The sequence below is a fragment of the Leptosomus discolor genome, chromosome 6 (assembly GCF_034619465.1).
Source record: "Leptosomus discolor isolate bLepDis1 chromosome 6, bLepDis1.hap2, whole genome shotgun sequence".
NCBI lineage: Eukaryota > Metazoa > Chordata > Aves > Leptosomiformes > Leptosomidae > Leptosomus > Leptosomus discolor.
Genome location: NC_141396.1, coordinates 13,739,582 through 13,761,996, shown reverse-complemented (window position 1 = coordinate 13,761,996; position 22,415 = coordinate 13,739,582). Strand labels below are relative to the sequence as shown.

The 22,415-nt window shown below is 38.9% G+C and overlaps 1 protein-coding gene across 1 annotated transcript in view; it reads left to right on the top strand.

Annotated features, from left to right (window-relative positions):
• Positions 1-22,037, top strand: part of CFAP58 (cilia and flagella associated protein 58) — a 55,267-nt gene extending 33,230 nt beyond the window's left edge. Inside the window, exons 14-17 of the mRNA XM_009953296.2 lie at positions 206-317; positions 2,657-2,761; positions 20,237-20,356; positions 21,867-22,037. Coding sequence (XP_009951598.2) covers positions 206-317; positions 2,657-2,761; positions 20,237-20,356; positions 21,867-22,037 — 508 coding nt within the window. The remainder of the gene's footprint in view (positions 1-205; positions 318-2,656; positions 2,762-20,236; positions 20,357-21,866) is intronic.
• The last annotated feature ends 378 nt before the right edge of the window (positions 22,038-22,415 follow it).

The following is a 22,415-nucleotide window of genomic DNA, read 5'->3' as shown; positions in this document are numbered from 1 at the left end:
GCTTACTAAAGTGAAGAGTTCTAACTGTGTTATCTTGTTGTTTCACCTGTTTAGTGGTATCAGCGTTGACTATTAATCACAAGAGTCACTTTGCCAGTGCTGTAGTGCGTGGGAGAATGATTTGTTAATGTCTGTATTAGTGCCTTGGTCACATTGATGTGGTTTTGATGTGGGTTTTTTGTTGTTTGTTTATGTTGGTCTAAAGACAGAAGGTTCATCACATGCAGAAGGAGCTATTAAAGGAACAGACTCGGTGCAAAGTTTTGGAAGAAGAACTGGAGAATCCCTTGAATGTTCACAGATGGAGAAAATTAGAGGTGATGTGTCAGCATTTCAAGTTCCCAAAGCCTGTAGTACCAAATCAGTTACACAGCACAAAGCCTATTTCCTTTACTGTTATGCAAATTATGTGGAGGGGCAGGCGGACTGAAATTTCCATAGTACCAGTGGAATGGTTAACTGCTGAATGGTTTCCTTGAACAATGCAATCAGTGTTATTTTTGTGTCACTTTCTCAATGAAAAATTGCAGAGGGATTTGTAAAGAGCCGGTCAAATGCTAAAGGGAATAAGAATGCCTAAGGTGAATTTAGAAGGGGGTGATTCCTTAACATGGATGATGAGGATCACAGGGGAAAGATACAACCCTACTGTCACCAATCACAGAGATGTATATGGGAAGTAAACTGGAATCAGAGAGGATCATAGAACAGGTAGACTGGGGAATGGACAGACCTAAAGTTAGAAGGTAAATTACATCTGTGAGAAAAGGAAGAGGCCTCCACATAAACAGTGGTGGGCTCCCAAAGATAGTCATTCCAGGTAGTGTGAGTTCAACTGTTATGTAAACAGCAAATCTAAATTTTCACACTATTTGAACCTGCTAAATGAAGGGGAAAAGTAAAAATATCTGTCAAGCACAGACCAAATCTATGAACATCAATTTGCTCACTGGAAGTAAGTTGGCTTACTTTCGAAGTAAGTCAGAGCCAGCTGAGATTTCTCTGTTGCGTGGATGTCTGATCTGATGCCAGCCTGGGTTGCTTAGCTGCTCTAATAAGGAGTGGTAACATGCTAGTCCCTACAGAAGCAGAGCTGAATATTTTAGCTGTGTTCTCTAGCATGATAGTTAATTTCTGATCTTTCCATGCTAAGCTTAAAGCTGAATGGTGTGCTTAGCTTTTCTCATGGAAGGGAGATAAAATGCAGGATGCTGAACTAGATTAAAGATGTCTAGGTACAATCTCCAGCAGCACCTTCTAACAAAAGAAAATCAGGCCAGTCAAAACATCCAGTGTTGGGGAAATTAGTATATGAAGAGACTGATAATTGGAAATGAGTCTTTACATTCTAGGTTACTGGTTTGTGTTTGGAACACAGAAAGGCCAGCAGATGGCAAGATTCATATGAAATAAGCCTGATGGGGCTTTGGTTCAATTCCTAATGAACACTCTCATATCGCTACAGGTGTCACAAATTGACAGCATGTTTGGGCAGCATTACAAAAAAATCAAGGACTGAATGGGTCATGGGGACTGAACTACTTTTTAGCCTGGTTTCTCAGGAAATAATGTTGTGTTGTGAATGCTGCATGCTGTGTCTGTGTTAGTGTCCCAGTTACACTTGATTAGTCAATTTAGATAAAATCAGCAGAAAGATTAAGAGCCCTGAGATACAAAGTTCCTTATAAGCTCAAGCACATACACAGAGAGTAGGACTTTATTAGAGCCTTTACTGCAGAGTGAGTTTAATCCTTATGAGACACCACATGAGAGAGGATAAATGATGTGGGAGAGAGGTGTTGTGAATCCCTGAGTGGGGAAAAGCTTCAGTCAGAGTTTACTCTTCATTAAAGGATCCAATGAGAAGATACAAAGTGGTGGGAAAATAAGCTTTGCTGGCTGCTCCTACAGAATTATTTGTTTGCTCCTTAGACCTTCCTCCAGATGCAATCTGTGACAAAAGAATGAAAAGGGAAGAGGGAGAGAGAAAGAGATTGACTAGCTCCTGGTCTTTACAGGCTATGTAGATAGAGGGCAGCGGTATAGTGCCCACACTCTGTCACCTTTTTAAGCACTTAATTCCATTGAAGAATGAGATTCCACACATATGGACACTTTAAAGCTTCGTAATAATTCATCAGTGTACCCCCATAATTTGTTCTTCTTAACTTCTCAACCTGTTTCAAGACTATACTGCAGTTACAAGAGAAACGTCTTCCTCTCCTTAAAACTCAATTGGCACTGTTTGAAGTTCTTAAAACAGTAGGAAGTACTTGCACTGCTCTTCATTTGTCAGTGGGCAGTTCCAGTTTCTGCTAAAAATTATATACTAACCCCCTTTTGCTTCCCTGCAATGGGGTTCTAACAATCTTTGTAGGTTTGGGGGTTAAGTTCTGAGGGACTCCTATTTATATCAGTTGTTTTGAGGATGATTCATGAAGGTAATAGTGTTAAACATGAGCATGCTCCAAATGATCTTCAAGAGGCAGGGATTCCAGTTTCAGGACTGCTTGTATACATGCCATTTAAAAAAACCCGCCAACACTCCCCCCCTGCTTTAGTACTTTGAACACATATATTATGGCTTTTGTTTGCAAGCAAGAAACAGCAGCTTGTTATAATGCGCAATTTTTGAGACTGCTTTGCTCTTGTCTAGGCCAGTGACCCAGGTACCTATGAGCTGATTCAGAAAGTACAGAGACTACAGAAGCGGCTTATCAGCAAGACACATGAAGTGACACAGAAAGAATTGCTCCTTCAGGTACTGCAGCATCATTATTTTGTTGTATCTTATTAACATATTTGACTTCCCCTGCATCTGTGTCTACTCAAATGTGCTTCCTGAATGTTATCTAGATGCATGACTTTGAACTGCTTTTGCATGCCCCTTAGATAGCTTTAGATGGCAGCACTAACTCACTGAAAGAGAACAAATAGCATCTGATTAGTTGATTTTTATATTCTGGTTATTGACACCTGGACAATGCTGGAAAATAAAATTAAAGGTTTGCTTTAATTTATTCATGTCATAGATTAGTCTTCAACTCAGTGTTGGACTTTTGGAAAGGCTTTCTTGTCCTTTATGACCAGGACATGAAGGAAAATCCTTGTTTGATTTCATTTGTGCTTAGCTTGGCTTTTGGCAGAAGGAATCCTACAGAGTTTGTGTGATTTAGACACGTTGCTGTCTGGGTCATGTTTGACTTCAAGGTCTTTGTGCTGAACTTTGCCAAAAAATAATTATTGTGATAGCTTATCTTTTTTTTTTTTTTTTTTTTTTTTTTTTTTTTTTAACTGTATCAGATCTCCCTTAACCCCAGTGATACCAATAAGATTTATGGCATAGAATCAAGGAGAGACTATATTCCTGTAGTGCAAACATTTCTATCAAATACAAGAAAAAAGAACTGTCTCAGGGCTTCAGCTGTAGCTGTGAAACTGGAAAATTTGTCTCTCCCTGTCTGGTGACTGTAGGGATAGTTACAGTTTGCAGCTCTAGGAATGATTTTAACATCTTGGTCTTAAATACTCTAATAGTCTTGTTGCCTATGTTGGGTATGGCTCAATGGAGAGTAGAATGTGACCTGAATCTCATTCTGTCTTGAAAAGAAGCTCAGTGGATGTTATCAAGGTAGAGTTTGTCTCTCTTTATTGTTTTGTAGGAAAAAATAGATCTGCAATTTCATTTGAAGGTAATGTATGGTGTATTATGCCTTTGCTTGGAAAAAGGTAATCTTTGTTGCATAGCACTGAAATGCTGTCAGTGAAATAGTTTGTTACCTTAAACACAATGTAGCAAAAATCAGAGAATCACAGAACGGTAGGGGTTGGAAGGGACCTCTGGAGATCATCTAGTCCTACCCCCCTGCCAAAGCAGATTCCCCTACTGCAGGTCACACAGGACTGTATCCAGACGAGTTTTGAATATCTCCAGAGGAGGAGACTCCACAGCCTCCCTGTGCAGCCTGTTCCAGTGCTCTGTCACCCTTAATGTAAAGAAGTTTTTTCTCACGTTGAGGCAGAACTTCCTGTGCTCCAGTTTGTGCCCGTTGCCCCTTGTCCTGTCACTGGGCACCACTGAGAAGAGCCTGGCCCCATCCTCTTCACACCCACCCTTTAGATATTTGTAAGTGTTGATAAAGTCCCCAAAATTGCTTCAAATTTACTGTGCTCTACCCATGCACAAACCCAATTCTGTTAGATTTTTACATAGTCTCTGTTGCATATCTTGCTTTATCCTTAGTGTGCTCCCATTTAGCTATTATCCTTTTTTAGGAGTGAATAACTGAGATATAGAGGTATTAAGTTGCCTGCCCAAGAAAATCTTTGAAATAATAGGTATTTGAGCCTGCGTTACTATACTGGCCATTGACATAATCTTTCTGTCTATGCAGCAGTACTTCTATGGCAACTCTGCATTTTGCTATTATTTTCCTAGATTTAAGTCAGAATTTGGCTATATAAAATTTAATTATTATATCTAGAATTGTTAATGAGATCCTTTGTGTCCTTAGTTCAGGCACCAATTTCCTGTGCAACAATGCTGAAATGAAGGTCTCCCTGAGAGACAGACAGTAAAGAAAAGGCCAAAAATACTGTGCTCCACAGTCTGTTCTGGCCATTACCATCAATGTTTCTGAGCTCTTTTTCTGTTTTGCCACAGTGTTTTTGAGCCCTCCACAATGACTGAAATAGGGCTTTTTCATAGCAGAGTGTGGGTCAAGGGAGGTAACCAGAGTTGGAGGACATCCCCCAGCTCATTTCCTCAAAGGGCTGTATGTCCTACTGGGTAGGTCATTGGTGTAGGGCTTGCAAGTTAAGGGTACTAGCTGAGCTGCTTCTGCTCAAGTGTCTGCATAATCTTGTACAGGTAATTTTACTATCCTTTGGACTGTTTTTCCTTGGTATGATGATAATACCTGCTTTGTAAAGAGATACTCTGATACTCACTAAAGCAAAATGCTTGCTAATAACTTATGAAACTGATGCTATCATGTTCCAAACTCTTCTGGTGGAAGAGCAAGCCTGAGGAACACCTGCAGCAGAAGGAAACGAATGGGTAGCAGTAACGTTAATTTTCTGGAGGGAGCTGAACTGTATGCACCAGGAAGTTTGCTTCACCAAACCCCCTTATGGGCAGTGTATCCTTATTCAATAGAGAGTGGAGGGTTTGATCCTGACTGAAATTTAGAATTATGGGAAACTGCAGCGATTTATCTCCCACTTCTGGATTTTTTAATTTTTATTCACTCAATATAATTCGTCTGGCTTAGTGAGTTTGCTGTCTGGTCAAAATAACAGCCAGTGTAAAAGGCACTGCTCTCCCATAAGGTCTGACCCATTCCATTTTTTTTTTGTCCTTCTTTTTTAAACTCCTGATAAATTCCCTCATGCTTAAAGGCATTCAACATGATGTGGTTTTTTATGTGTCCTTCCTGGAAGTCACCTCAGTTCAGTTCAGTCTCTGCTTATTTGCAGGAGTGGGGGAATTGCTGATGACTTGGCCTGTGCCTAGTTGGTGTAAATCCCCTGTATTCAGTCAGAGACTCTGAGGACGGATGAGCAGGAGCTGGGGGATACAAACTTACTAGGTCAGAGAACCACTGCTTTCCCTGTGTTGTGTTTGCTTGTGTAAGTCACACCTCCTCACTCCCAGCTGTCTTCATTCACGTCTTGCCCTGTGACAAGGGCATCGCCATTGCACGTGTCTACTTTAAAATGATCTTAATCTCTTGCTTGCCATACATAACTGTTCTTGTGTGTGTGGCCATCATACTGCCAAATAGGATATTTGTTGAAGGTGAGGCTTGTGAGTGTCTGTGTCTATAATTTCTGTGAGTGCGTATTATGTAACTTAAATTCCCTCACATCAAAGTGTAGTAATAAAATGGAGTGCAAAGAACTATGTGGATTGAATATTGAGTATTAAAAACACCTTTGGAATTTAGAAATTCCACATCTGGAAAAGGTTGAGCCCAGTGTCAGCAAGCTGCAGTTTGTTTTTGTAGGGTATTCACCTTGCTGCATCCTCATGCAGAGCCATAATGTTTATATAAGGAAAAAATAATTCCATTTGTATTGTATGCACTGTAGTTCTGTCTTCTGACTCTTAATATTAATTTATTTTTTTTTGTAAATGGTGTTTTAAATAAAAGATGGTTTGTGCAGGGAACAATGTTTCAGGATGAGCTGGATATATAAATGGAAATTTTTACTAAGTAAGAACCATAGTATATAGATTCATGTAGAAAAGCATCTGCTTACTTTACCTGCTGCTGATGTGTATTTGATCATATCCTTTTTTATTAGCTTTTTCACTATGTCTGACCTGTTAGTTCTTTGAAAATGATACAGCTGTAAAAGCATGCTACAATCCATGCTATGTGATTAAAAGAATGATTTACTACGTTTCAGTCAGAAAATTTTGATTGCTGACAGTACAGGAAGAACTCAGCTTGACTCTCAAATCCCATACAAAAATATCTCTTAACCTGTCAGCAGGGCACATTTTTTGTATCAGGTGTTTACTGAGAGGTATTGAATATGCAATATGATGAATGTTGGGTTTTGTAGACTGACTTTTCGGAGTTGAACACTTTAATAAAGGTGTAGAAAGTTGTCCCATGTTATAGAAATTATTAAACTCTTTTCTTGTTTCTGATTTATTTGTGCCCTGTAGCCACAGCATCTTGGGTATAACCTATCAGCTCTCATACACCAAATAAGCGTGGACATCCTGAGACTTTGAAGGGTAGCTGCAAAGCAGGCAGTCATACTTTCTCCTTTAACTCAGGCATTCTCACAGTTGTGAGCTGCTGTGCTGATGAAAAATGCTGTCTTAAAAATCAGATCCAAAACCAAGGTCTTGAATACTTACAGTCAATAAAAATCCAATGTCATTTTTGCCAAACACAGAAAATGTTACTTCAGGGTTAGCCAGCTTCCACCTTTGAGTCATTACCTTCCTTCTGAATTTGTACAGTTAAAAGATACAGCATTTTTTGTTCTTTTCTGAACTGTTGAGTAATATTGCAAGGCTTTGTGGAGAAATATGTTGTGTGTTAACCAAGGGATTTCAATGGTGGGTGGAGGTCTTTGTGAACACATGTGGTACAAACAAAATATGTTGTATGGTCATAAGGTATAATTATTAATAAACAGAAGAGCTCTGATGACTGCAAAAAAAAACCCAACTTGCTCACTTTGGATGTGGGGCAAATCCCTGAAGCTCTGCTGCTCTCTTGCATACTGAACAGTGACATGGTAAACTTGCAATGTCATGTATTACCTTGTTAGGATTATGATTAGTGTGGTTTTGGGAACTTATCCATTAAAAGTGAATTATGCACTGCTTTATTTGTTTCAAATTTAGTTCTTTCTCTTCAGAATGAACTCCTCTAATTTGATTTTATGTCTGACTGAGCGGAATTTTATTCAGCTGCACGTCTTGGAATGGATAACAGTGGGAAGATTCACATTGTATGTCAGTTACCTCTGTTGTCAGTCATCTCAGAAGATTTTTCATAAATGTGAAAGAGATGTGCAACCAAGATCATTTTTGGAGGGAGGCAAAGGCAAATGTATCTCATTTAAGCCTTGCATGTAGTAATGAACGTATTGTTTTTCTGTACATATATATTTTTAATCACTATTGTTTTAAGTTGTCAACAATCAAAGACCAGGACTGGGCAGTCAGGGTGTGATGTTTCCAGGCCGTTAGCATCTTGAGCTCATAGTTTCAAAGAGTGCAAGGGCAAAAGGCATGATTAGCTCATATATCTGACTCAGATTACAGCCAGATAACACCCACATGTCCTTGTATTGAGCCAAGTTTTGAGCTAAGTTTCAATCCCCCCAAAGAACTGACGGTCCCACTGACAGAGAGTAGGAGGAGTAGAGGGGATGCTGCTGTCTCCGGTATAAATCATGAGAGTTTCATTTCAGATATCGTAAGATACAGGGAGGAGAGAACGAAAGAGACTTTCTCAGTGACCTTGGGCAGCTTACTTAGCTTTTGCATGCCTCACATCAAGTAAAAAAGGAATAAAATAATTTCTGCTCTTACAGTGGTGTGTGAATGAATATATTAGAGACATGACTCAATCGCTAGTAACAATAGCTAGCTAAACACTCAAAATAGGCAGATGCTTTATTTCATTGGTGCTAACTCAGTAGTAGAGCTGTTCTATCCAATTTGAGGTGCTTGTTGCTATAGTGTCTGAGCATATACATAACCATCTTTATTTCTCAGGACTGGTACTATAGCTTCAGAAAGAAATCTGCTTTAGAACAGTGTGTTACCATGTGGGTTTATGCAAGCTGGCAGCTACTGAAATCAAAGTTTTATCCCAACTAATGGAGGGGCTTTGGGATTTGCTTCCATGTATTTGTTACACAGAAATTTTCTGCCCATTTATTATCTAAAATACTATTTTTTTCAATCTTGTATAATTTCTTTTTTTTTTTAGCCCTGTTCATGAAAGCCCAGTCCTCCTGAAAATCCTTTCTTTCCGTAGCTGGGCAGTTTCAAGAAGCCTGCTTCTGCTAAGTTCTTCATTGCTCTCACAGTGCTTGTGTAGCTTCCATTATACAGCACGTAATACAGAAAAGTGTGCTCAAAGGCTGAGTAAAGGATTTTTCTCATCAGACAGCCTGCTACGGAAAATAGGAGATACTCTCCTATTATGTGCCTTTATTTTGGTATTCTCAAGGCCCTGTTCAGTTTTATTTTAGGTATTACCTGTACATCTTCAAAATGGCTGAGATTTATTTTACCCTCTCAAATTTGGCATTTATGTATTTTCAGTGCTGAGTATAGATTCTACTTGGATTTGAGAGTAAATCTACTTACGTGTTACATGTAGGGTAGATAGTCTGAGTTTGGGATTTTCTAGGTAGAATTGTCTATTTCATAAAAATAACTGCAATTCACTACAGGAAACTAATGACTGCAGAATCCCTAAAAGTCTCTCTTGACCTGCCCATTATTGTTTCTCTGTCATCTTGCCTTTAGACAGATTTTTAGCAGAGGTAGTTTGGAAGAGTGCTTTGTACACACTGAAACTTACGGGTGAACTGCAAAATCCACTGCCAAAATACAACCCTTTCTTTACTGCTCCTTTATCATTTATGTATAAAAGTTAGCCTTTTGAAGGGATTTTTCCATCCAAAAATGAAAAGGGACATTTTCTTTTTAGCTTTTTATACTTCACTAGGACTTGGTTCTTTTCTATCTCTATTTCCTGGAGGATTTGACTTCCTTTGGAAGCACTGGATTAATGCCCTATCTTGCAGCTGAAGCTAGCAGTTCTCCCAGCCCTCAATTAAAGGGGTGAGTATTTTGAGCTTTAGGCCTTTTCTATGCTTAAAACTACCATTCCTACTGGCAAAAAAGCCACTTTTCTGATTTAGCTTATACCAGCTCTTGAATGGCAGAAGACTTTCATGCCAGTACAATTATACCTAATTGTATAGCCAGTAGCTGGCATAGCCATGTCAGCACAAAGAATTTGCACCACTAACTGAGAAAGCTAAGCTGGCAAAACTTTTAACCATTGATCAAATGGTTCCTGACATCGGGGAAAAAAACCCAAACAAGCCAGAAAAATGCTTTCCTGCCCTTATGAAAAGTTAAGGGTTGTTATGTATGTTAAGGAAGTGGAGAGAGAGAAAATACCTGGGGGAGTGCGGTTTTGGGGTTTGTAACTCCAGTTCCAAGTTGGTGGCCGGAATTTCAAGGGATTTGTATTGGAATAAAGAAATGAGGAATACAGTAAGAACTCAGGCCTAACATTTACTTTTTGGCTTTCAGCTGAGTATGAATCATAAGGAAAAAGTTTACTTCCCCAGTGTCGTGCAGAATTAGGCACTGGTGTGTCAGAGGCACACTGTAAGAACTGCCTTGATTTTTGAATTGGACTCCAAAGACGATCTCTGTTCTTTCAAATGAAAAAATAATGTATTCCCATGAACTCTGGCTGTAACCCAGTTCTAAGTAGTGATAAACAAAAAGTATCTAATTATCAGCACAATATTTTGATGCAGAACAGTCTGAGTTAGTGCCATCAAATTAATTTCAGTCCAGTGCCTTGAATCTGATTTGAACTGGAGTTTCCAGTGCGGTATGAAGGGACATATGGAGGTACTTAATGCATTGATTCATCCATCAGGACTACTTTTTCAGGTTCTTTCCTTCTTGTGCCATCCTTTTATTTTCCTTTTGTTGTGCTTGAAATGTTCATTGCTGAACTGGGGCTTTAACTGAGGATTTTAACTTTGACTATAAGTGGACATGTTTTGTATTTCAGTATTGGTGTTAAGTTGAAGGATTAATGTCTCTTAGTGATTCTGTGTCTGGCATGATGATTTCTCCACACAATTAGAATTGATGTTATTTTTCCAATTAATTTAATGATTTAATTTTTTAAAAACTGATTGGTTTTCTGATAGGGTTCTGTGAGTATGGTAGAACCGCTCACACTGAGGAAATTGTAGGATCATGGTGTTAATTCTTGGTGCAACTTACCTGGGCTCATATGCAATCCTGTGGTGATGTAAAAAGTAATCACATCACATAGACAGGAAAGATGTCACCTGTGTGAAGGTCTATTGAGGGTCTACATATCTACCTGAAAGTTTTGTGTAAGCCTTAAGAATTCAATAGGGATTTGAGGGATGTTAAGTTCTTGCCCTAGATCTCCTCAGAAAGGTGTTGATTTCTATTTCTGCATATTTTGAATACGCTTCTTGGTGCATTACTTTATTTTAGCCCTTCTAATATCAGTCCATCTAGAATTAGAAGATGTTCTATGCTATAGAAACTTACAGCATGATAAACTGCTCTTAAAAACACACTGACATTTATATTCTCTCCCTCCTCCCACATATGTTGCAATTCAAATGGAACAGAATAAATTCTTCTCAGGAATTTTTTTTTTTTTTTTTTTAATTTTTTATTAGGGTATGTTTATTTTAACAGGGTTGTGAAAAAAAACAGGTAGGAAAGGTGCTAGTCACTTCAATGTCATCAGGTGAAGATAATTGGCTGCTCTGTAAAGTGAGCAAATAATTTTCCAATAAAAATAGTGAAAATATTTCTGGCACTGGGAAATGGGAAGCAAAACAGGTTACTTAGCAATCAAACAAAACATTTTTGGTGAAGAATTTTCATAGTGAAAGAGTTTAATTTTTACTGAATCTTCATGGAACTGCATTGCCCTCATAAACAATACAGAATTTCCCATGATAAATGGTTTTGGACAGAAGCAAGGTGCAAATTTATTTAAGAAATTAGAAGAAAAAAGATCAAAATAACTACTGGGAATCTGCACCATTTTTAGCTGCTCTAATGGTGTTTTAGTCAGAAATACTCAGATGCCATTTAAAAAGATGAGGAAGTTGCAGGTGACGTAAAGACCTCTTGGGGTTTATAAGTAGCAAATGTATCATAGAATCACAGAATAGTTTGGGTTGGAAGAGACATCTAAAGGCCATCTAGTCCAACCCCCTGCAGTGAGCAGGGACATCTTTAGCTAGATCAGGTTGCTCAGAGCCCTGTCCATGTAGATGAATGTAACCTGGTTTTAAAGTTTTTTAGAAGAATTAATGTATTTACTTGAGTTTGGGCTTGAAAGAGTACTGTAGTGGGTTATGAGATGCCATCCCTCCACATCGTGCAAGATTGATTTAGTTACACAAATATATCCTTGACAGATGAATGTCAAGTATAGATTTGTTCCCTGTGTTCTAATACATGGACTCCCAGTCCATGAATTTTAGCATGCATGAAAAGATTGATGGCTTGAAGTACTGTGGTTTATGGTTGTGACTTTTCTCCTATGCTTCTAACCTGCTGCTATAGTCTAGCCCTGGCGTTTCTGAAAAGCAAGGAGCAGATGTATTGGTTTACTCAGCATGGTGCTCCTGGGAGCTTGGGAGACTGAGTTTCGTTTCTGTGTCTCTTCAAGGAGTTTTAGTGAACTTTGGCAATTCATGTAACAACACTTTGCGTCCAGAGCTCTTGTAGAATGAGAAGAGGGTCATTGCCCTGGCTGGAAGCAGTACTTCAGCGTAAGCATGTTCAAGGTTTAACAGCATTCAGATACTGAAAAGAAGAGGCCATATATGTACCCAAAGTTTATTACTGTTATCTGTAATCTATATCAGAAAAACAGAAACAGTGATCACCACAGTATTTTATTGAAATGTGTTACATCTGGTTTGAACCCAGAAATCCTGAGCATGGATACCTTGTGTCATTAGACTTAAAATATTTTGTTAAATAACCCATTCCTAAAGTTCTTAGTCAAAATTGACATTAGCTTCGATGATGGTTCACTAGAATAAAAGCTTGAGTAAAAAGTTCAGGAATGTTCCAGTAAATAACAAATAACTGAAACTAAACTTGTTTACTCCTTATTCCTGTATTCAGCATGTATCTGGGAAGGAAATAAATCTGCTGTGCACCCCAGGGTAAAGCATATTAATCAACCAGTTATCTTGTTAAGGGAAAGTAAATGACTCGCTGTGCTGACTGAATGTATTGCAACGCACAGACTTTGCAGTGCTGTTAGCAATCCGATACTGACTGTCAGCCATCTAGAAGCTGCTAGAGAAGTTAAAATACTGGAGGAGTGCAACAGCAGTACAGCAATACATTCACAAGACCATATTATATAGTGTGGCCCAGAGCCAGCTGCAAATCTTTATTATTCAGCTGTACCCTTTGGCAGGCGTTCTTCCATTGAGGCAAGGGTGTTCTGCTCTTCCCTCAGCAGCAAGATATGGACAATCCACAGCATCCCATTCAGTGATGAATTATTATTTTTATAATAGTTGCAACAACAATAAAACTGAACAAAAAAAGAAATTCAACAGGGACAGATTAGATTTTATCTATTTCAGATTGCTTGTAGGAGTGTGAATGGTGCTGCTGTTGAGAAAACACATGCAGAAAGGTGCAGCAGAGCTAAGGTTGTTTTGGGACAGTTAGGGGCAGGCAGTTAGTCACTGCATTGTTTTTAATTTTAAAAAGTTAGTTTAAAATTGGACACATGAGGAAACAAACAGATGTAGAAAGAATGCTGGTTTTCCATTCTTCACTCTGAGACAGCCAGACACGAGCTGCTGAGTGCACGGGGGCCATGAGTTCTGAGTAAGGCAACTCTTTGCCAAGTAGAGTGCATCAGTCAGCCACTTGTTCCACATCCTCTAGACTCAGCACTCAAATCTTCCCATGCCTGTCTTATTAGATACAGCTGTGATCTTAAACAGGGGATGGCACACTTGGGCATAGCAGTTGTCTTGACATGAACATTAGGATTCACTCTCTTTCCCTTTCCTCTAGTCCTGTTTCCGTTTCTCTGAATTTTAAGAAGCAGGCAAGGGGAGCTGAAACAGAACTCCTCAAAGGGTAGCAGAGGGTCAGCTCTAATTACAGTGAGTCTGAAGGAAGCCATGTATTAAAACATTTATGATTTCAGAATTTCCATGTGTGTTTCTTAGATGTACTGTTATTTCTTAATAGTTTCCAAAGTGTAACAGGAGACCACTCTTTCTTCCCTGAGGTACTTGGCATATGCCAGGAAACTCTGCTATCCTGTCAGAAAGATGTATGTAGGCTTTACTGCCGTATTAGGCAGGTATTTGTAGGTTTAAGTGGTGGCTTGACTTTAAGACAGCTGTTCAGAGGTAGCAGTTCCAGAATACCAAAGGACTTGAAGCTAAGTGCTCTCATCTTTCAGGGAAATCTAAGGATCTAAGTCAAGCAGGTGATTAAAGAGACATAGGTGCCTAACTTACAGATAGGTATTTCTAGAAGCAGCTCTGCAGTTTCTCTAACCCTTTGAGGTCATCTGTCAGATCAGTCAGAAGTGAGAGCAGAAGCTGGGTCTGCTGGGAATCTCCATCCCAAGCCTCCAGCTGCAGGAACAGCTAATCATTAACAGCAGAGCTGTAATAATTCTCCTTTTATTATCTGATAGTTTTAAAATCTAAATGGCCATTGAATAGGTGAAATACATGCTGTTACACTGACATTAAAATACAGAGGTTTTAAGTCAAATAGTCTACATCTGAAGAAGAAACTTTTTTGTTTGGCTTGAAACCCTGTATATAGTAATTAACAGCTAGTAAAAGGTTTTCCATTGTTTGCTTTGTAGGCTTATTCACTTAGAATACTTAAATTCCTTGTTGATAAGATTTGTATCAACCTCTGAATCTCCTCCAGGACACCTTAAGACAAGCTGCTACTAGAATGTGAAACAAGGTTTTGTTTAGAGCTCTCTTCAGCCCAACTGTCAAGCTACAGGCACTGTGGAAATAGCTGGAATATTTACATCAATCCATGCTGTGTCAAGGGTAATTCTCACCTTCAAGGGACAGCTCACTTTTCTTTTGTGTGTATATATGTGCATGTGTGTTCAGAAACACATACAGAAGAACAGGGGATAATTGATTGATCATCATCTGCAATGGAAAGTATAAACACCCTGATTAAATGAGCTACTCTGATTAATGATTTTATAAACTCTTGTGTAATGTCAACAGTAAGAAGCCAATTACAGCTGTTGTTTCAGCAAGAGACATACATGCCATTTTCTTCTGATAGATTGTTATCCTTGTGTCTCAGAGTTCAGTAGCTGAAAGGAGAGGAGGATCTGTAACCTATTTATTTGTTTATAGAAAAAAAACCCCTGTTTTCCCACACACTTCCTAAGAAAGATACAATAGTAGCATTACATAGCAATAATAATAAAAATAATAGTAAGTTGCAATTGCATTTTAGCTGGAAATGTTTGTACATTGTTGTTCCTGGAAGATGGTAATAATGCAGCATTCAGCTCTTACTGTTACAAAAAAAAAGAAAAGTCAGAGGTGAAGACCTTAGAAGATGCTCCAAGGTGTTTTTTCCTCTCTCATTAAGCTGTTTTGAAAATCCCAGTCAATTTGGTGTAGTCTGCTCTGTGCCAAAGGAAAGAGTTTTGCTCTTGAGAAACATTATCGGCTGGAGGAATATGTCATAAGACAGGTTTAATTTAATTCCAGCTAGAGCAGTGCAAATTTTACCAAAGATGGTGAGTTTTCCCCAGCCTTTCTTTCAAGTTGGCAGCAGCGTTTTAACAAGAAAACCCAAAGCATCTCATGCAGTGTTAGTGTTGCCACATTATGAAAGGCCTTCAGTGCCCTGTTTCAAACCTGAATTAATTTACCCAATAAAAAACTCTCATATTGGACAGTTAAAGGAGGGTCTAGATGATGACGAAAATACAAGCTGTTCTAGGCAACTGCATGCTTGTAAAGGTGTTTGCTGATGAATGTGGAATAGAGAAGAAAGAGCAGGAGCTTTTGAAAAGTGTTTATTGAGAAAGTTTATACTGCTCATTTCTCACAGTGCTGGAGGCAACTTTCTTCTATTGTTATAAAATTTGTGAAGGTTACTGTATGCTAATTTTCTCTACACCTCATAAAACTTTTAATCATAGATGTCCTGAGCCAACAGCTAGGTAGGTGTACACATACACACCAATGTGCAGCTTACACAGGTAAAATGACTATGACTAGATGTATATGTCTATGTATGTTTTTAATCCAGGTTTCAGTGTCCTGTTTAACACTTCTGAAAAGGGATCACAACCCCTTAAGGATGCTTTGCTGCTGCATGGCATCGTAAACAAAATGGCTCTGGAGTTCAGCATAGTGCTGACATTTTGGTTATAATGCCAATAAACAAGAAACCCCCCTGTGGCACGTTGACTGGCTTGTTTTCCTCACCAAAGCCGTGAGGAACTGTAGTGTGCTTACAGACGTACTGTGTTTCTTTCTCTACCTTACTAATTAAGGATTTTTGATAGGTTAAATGTTTTGGGGTTTGCCACCATACACTACATTACACACTTATGCTATACATCCTTATCTTGTTGGGTTTTTAATTTAGCTCAATTGCTGGAGACAGGAGATAAATGAAATTTACTCTGTGTCAAAGGCTTTGAGATTTTTTTTGTGGTTTTTTTTTTTTTTGAATAATTTGTGTTCTAGAAAGCTTTTGGTGCACAGTAGTATTTTTGTGGGTCTGGTGGGGAAGGCTGTTGGGGTTGCTGCTATGCCAGGTAAATTTGTTGAATTTTCTATTTGGAAAGACAAGCTGATAAAAATGAGGAAGCTGGGACTTCATGGCCTATTTCTGCTGTGAATACATCTTCATTAAATATACAGCTCAGAATGATACCCTGGGCTAACTAACAAGATGGGTCATTTCAGGAGTTTGCTGGTGTTATGGTGAGGGAGAAGATGGCATAAAATGGAGTCACATCTTTAGTGCTAATATCAGGTGCATTGGTCTATCCCAGTATTGGTGACTGCCTCTCACTCCCTGTCAAAGCAGTGAAATACCGTGGTGTTATTTTGGGAATGTGCCTGATGGTGCTGATGGTCCCTCTGGCAGGGAAAAATGAGCAAATTGGGCTGTTCTGGTCAGCAGCAACAGCTTCTTTTGAAGTAGGACTGTGCTGGCAAAAGCGAATCTTCTTGCTGTGGACCAAGCAACTTGTGACCACCAGGTCATGAAGATTCAATTGAAATTTGCCAAACTCCAGCCATTCCTCTGCAGAAGAAAATTATTCTTTCTCAATTCGCTGTAGAGCAAGCAGGCCAGGAGAACTCCAGATTCTAGCTGAGACAGCAGCTAGTTAAATTTAGGGGAAAGCACCACTCACCTCCCCACAGCCCCCCTCTGAATTAATGGGCGAGAGACTTAGGGATGCAGAAACTTATCGTCATGGCCAAGCCTAAAGGCAGATCTGTGGGCTCCTTGGAGCTCCCCTGGAAAACAAATCTAACACAGGAAGGGCTATTCTAAAAATAATGTGGAGTTTTATTTACACAATTTTTACAGCAGGTATTCACAAAGGTGCTGAAATTCTCTTTGGGGTGCCTGAAATTTGACTGTAACTCTCAATCTGATTCTCCCAGTGTGCCTTGCATACATAAAATGAATGTACCCTCATCTTTTCTCCACTGGCTTGGCTTAGTTTATGTCATAACCAATGAAGCTGGTGGACATAATGGGCTCAATCCTACAGTCAAACACCTGCTGAACTCCATGGGAATTTTGCCATGGGAAGAATCACGTAAAAGCTTTGGTACTGGCCGAGACCTGATCTGAAGATGTGTATATTACTCTTACTGGTGAAGGCTTAACAGCATGCAGTTACGGAGAGATCTGATGGATCTTCCTTCATCTCCTCAAGAAGAAGAGTAGTGCCTTGCAGCGTGTTTGTGACTTTAAGTTCTTTTCATCTCAAGAACTCTGGCAAAATGTATGTCATAGTTGCAGCCTGGCACAAGGATGGAGGGGGGTGTGAGGGGAGGCAGTTGGGGACAAGCCAAAGAAATGCATCTTGCACACGCTATAACAGACTGACTTATTCTTGCCCAATGGGTGTAGAATTTCAGGTAGCTTTTTCTCCAACATCATCTGCACAGCCACCAACAGAAATAAAGGTTTACTGACTTTTACTTTGGACAAAATAGTGTTAACTGACTTCCAAGAGGCACCAAGCACATCAGTGTACCCTCTTGGTTTTGAATTACTGCTACACTGCTGATCGTCATTGCTGACTTGTGCTTTTTGTCCGTGTCAGGATTCCATCCGGCCCCGTTATGTTCTCAGCCATTTTAAGGAATGTACATGCATTTTACTTGTTTCTAAAACAAAAAAAAGCAACATAGATCCATCTTCTGGGGGTATAAATTAATAAATTTATACACTACAACTGAAAGCTACTTTGAATACAACTCACACATGAGACAACCCTACAGGTCTTTCTACATGTTATTTTCTATCTAGATCAGATACACCAGCTGTATCTGATAGATGGCTATTTATACAATACCTGCATGTAATACACATTGCACAGCTTGTCTGTCTTGTGAGTATAGCTAGAATATTGTAGAAGCCAAAATTCTTCTTTATTAATTTGTGATGATTTCTTTTACCTGGGCATTCCTGATTTCTTATGTGTAGAGATAAAAGTACCTGCTGTAAGCAATGCTTTAAATTAATTTAAATGAATTGGGTTTTTTGTTGGCTTTTTTTTTTTTTTTAGCATCCTGGGGTAAAATGACAGAAATTATAGAAATGCCAACTTGTGAATACAAACTTCTGCTGATGAGGAAAGAAGTGTCCAGGTTTTTCTTTTAATGTTTTGCTGACATATGGTGCTTCGAACCCAGTGACAAATTAATTGACTAGATGTAAAAGAGATGGACAGCGCTTAGCAAGGAAGGACAGGATATGCATTATAAGACAGCTGGTTCTGCCTCTGTTGTGTTATGGAGACAATATCCATCGGACAGCTAACGAGTCTCTGTTGCGTAAGATAGATTCTCCTTATAATATAATTGCACGCTTTGTCTCTAAATGGGGTTATTATACACACCATTGCACAATGTTTGAAGAGCTTGGTTGGCCCTTGTAGAGGGTTAGGAGAGGAATAAATTGGAAAACAATTGCACATAAGACCTTCAATCCATCAACTGCTCCATATTTATCCAAATTATCATTACATTCTTCCGAAATACAAATCTGTGATACATTCAGGGGTGGAATGTTAATACTGACCAGACAGATTTGACAAGCAGATTATTCTTTTGCTGATGTTTTTAACTTGCAGTAAAATCTTGCTTCCTCAGAAAGAAAAGGTGGTAGTGGAAACCACTTGTAGAGACATAACTCTCTACTGAGAATGAACTGTCAATTTAATTTTTGCTACTATGCAAACTTCAGTCTGAGTCTCAGGAGGTTTTGATTTTTCTAGAGATAAACTGTGAACCACTTCATTTATAAGGAACTCTTCCTCGGTAATATTCAGAGTTAAAGGGCAATGCTTGCAAAAATAATTTATGGTTTGAAGTGCTTCCATTTTTGGGTCTCAACTAGTGACCATTATAGTGCATGGTTTCCAGAAAATGCTGAGGTCTAAAAACTCTGGACTTCTAATGCTCTTGAAGACTGGACGCCTACAATTTTACATCTTCAAAATAACAAGCCAGTTTTGAAAACCCTGGCTCAACCATTGAGCAAGGCCAAATGTAGCAAGTCTAGGTGATGTGATGGCACGGTTTCCCACACTAATGGAAGAATTCTGTGGTAAGAGTTGTAGACAGAAGTTATAAAAAACACAGCAAAAAGGGATGTTGTCAAATGTTGTCAAAGGTGAAAATAATCACCCATCCTATCTCCTACTTGGCGTTTTTGTTTTCTTCAGTTAAATCTTTTCTCTGCTAGTCTGACTTCCAGTCAAGTAACTCTCCTTTTTAATTCCAGCTCTCCAAGTACCAGACAGGGATGGGATCTTGCTAAATAATGTTAAATAATAATCATCTTAGTCTGACAGGGTATATACTAGAAATATTGTAAAGTGCAAAGCTATGAAGATGGCTTTGTTCAGAGCTTTATTCCTCAGGCTAAAAACATGCACATCCTCAAAACACAGATGAAAGCAGCATTTCAGTACAGAAAGCTGTAAGTGGGTCTGTGGTGTGGTTTTTGTTCAGGCATGGCTCTATCCAATTCCCACAAGTGTACTGTTCCAACATGAAGGAAGAGGAGACACATGACAAAGAAAAAATACTTGATGGTAGTTGTGCTAGTCATAGTTGTTGCTGTTTATATTTTCTTTCCCTTTCCCAGGGCCCCTGCAGTTAAACTGAAAGGTTGTATGTGTATCTCTGTGTGTGTGTGTGTACATACACGTGCTTTGCAGGATTTTCTTTGGAAGAAGAAGTTATTCTTTTGTACAGTCCTTCCCTGACATTTCTATAGTCTGCTCACATCCTGTTGGGTGAAGCTGTGATCCTTAATGTAAGGCAGTGTGGCTCATAAGAAGAAAGGTTGCAATAAGCACAGTTACTAGTAATTAATTTCCCACCCCTGGATACTCTTCCAGTGACTGTTTTATAGTCTCTGTGGCAGAGCATGCTCACTGATGACAGTGTTTAAGAGTATTTCATTCGTGGTTCGAAGTAGCTGGATGTTTCTCTTAATGAGCTCTCCCACTGCTATCACAACAACTTTAAATACCTTATGGTTAGTGAGGAAAGACTGACACACAGGCAGATTTGTTTCTGCAAATATCTTCCTGATTGAGTTGCATTTTCCAGTGAGGTTGATTTCATCACAGGTTGTGCTGCTGCTATAGCAGTTTTATAAGAACACTTCCTCTTGTCTTTTTCTCAGGAAAAGGAGAAACTGTATGTTGAATTGAAGCTCATGTTGTCCCGGAAGCCTGGGCCTGAAGCCGCAGAACAGTTGCAGCACTACCAGTACACTCTCCGAGAGAAAAATAAACAGCTGAAAGTAAGAGATGCTCTCTGTCTCAGGCTGAGGGGCTGCCGGGCTTGCAGAATGACTTCACTGGTGATCCTGGGGAGCAAGGCTTCAGGAAGATGAACCTTAGTATATTAGATCAGGAAAAAAAGGTTAATACTGCATCTCCCCAAGGGAGAACCCATAGCAGTAGAAGTTGTTTTTTTTCACATTATGCTAGTTTGTTTCATTAAAATAGAGGAAAAGTCTTATTAGAATATGAATGTTAAGCACAATGCTGTAAATGCTTTTTGTACATGGGCATTCTGGGACATTATGAGTTTTCCATTAAGCTTATTTTCCTTCCCTTTTCTTGAACTGTTAAGATCTTTAATAAGCAAATCAAAGCCATTTCATTTTCTTTTTAACAAACTAGGTGAAATATATTGAGAACCCAGATTTAAATTCTTGTTATTTCTCTTGTAATGTGTACACCTGTATTAGACTTGCAACTTTTATAGGGATGACGGGAGTAACCTGTCCTAACCCCTTGTCACTAGAAGGGAGGATTTCCTGGTTCTGAAGGAATCTTGTGTGAAACTTTGAAAGCATGATGTTTAAAAGTGATTCTTTGGTAGAATAAGCTGATCTTCCCTTGTTCTTGCCTGCATGAAAGATCAGTCTCCCCAGGAGTTCATCTGCTTCTACAGCTCATCTCTTTGTTGAAGTCATCATCTCCTGTTCACTGCATCATAATCACGTCTATACTAACCATGAGGAAAAAAATGCAGGAGCAGATGGGCCCTTAGGAAACAAAGAGGCTCTTATGCAAATCTTAATTTTCCACGGAGAAGAAAAACAATGTAGAAAGTGTAAAATAGCAGCCGAAGTTTAGCTAAACTGAATGTGATTTGAAGTTTTCCATACGGTTCCCATTTGTCCTTAATGCAGTCAATTGCTACTGTGTATTTCAGGCACAGTATGCTGTAGTGAACTGGCACATGTGCCATTTTGTGATGCCAGGTCAAGCTATTCGCCTTCTTAAAGAAGGAAAACACACTATGCATGCTCCTACTTTTTTTTAAAGTTTACTGATTCACATGAAAGTGACATTGTATTAATATTTACACTGCCTGGTAGTACTTTGCCTGTGTGGATTGAATTAATTCACGTAACAAAGTAGATTCCTGTGAATAAAATCCATTATTATTAAAAAAATCCCTGCTTTATTATTTTTTAAGACTTTCATTTTGGGTTTTCACCCAGATTGATATCCCAGAACATTAAGAGCTAATGTATGTATTAATACCATTCCCATAATGCTTGGAACATATTTTACATGTTTTATTGTGGTTAAATGGCATAGCCTTAATTTTGTAAATTGTCCTTAGGTGAGCAGAGGTGATCAAATGAAACATCATGATAGAAAATGAGATGTGGTGGAAAATGGTGGTATCTTATATCATCAAATGTGAAAGGAAAAAGTGTTTGGAAAAGTACTAACTTATTTGTAAGTGAAACTAACACCTCCTGTTTCTGCTTTTTGCCTTTTGTTTGCTAGGTTTTGTCCTCAGACTTGCATAGGTATGAATCACAGAGCCAAGAATACAAACGTGAAATCGAAAGACTTGCCAATGAGCTTCTGGATGTGAAAAAGAAATATCTGGCTCAGAAACGCAAGGAACAACAGGCCAAGTATGGCAAAATTTTTTCTACACAACTTTCTGCATAAACTAGACTTTTTTTTTTTTTTTTTAAACCCTGCTTTACCCTTTTGGTCAGAGCGTGGTCAAATTTGACTGAGGTGATATAATAATGTTGCATAATTTTCCTGAATGTTATCCTTCATATTACTTCAGTCTGGTCTAGATTTACTGTGATCTATGGCCAGGACAAGAACATCCAGCAGAGATGTTGCTGACATGTTCTGCAGTCCAGTTAAATTATTCATACCAATGAGATGGTGCCCAGGGGACACAGATTAGTGTCTGGTATCTCACGTCAGATCATAGAATAGTTTGAAGTGGAAGGGACCTTTATAGGTCATCCAGTCCAACCTCCCCTGCAGTGAGCAGGGACATCTTTAGCTAGATCAGGTTGCTCAGAGCCC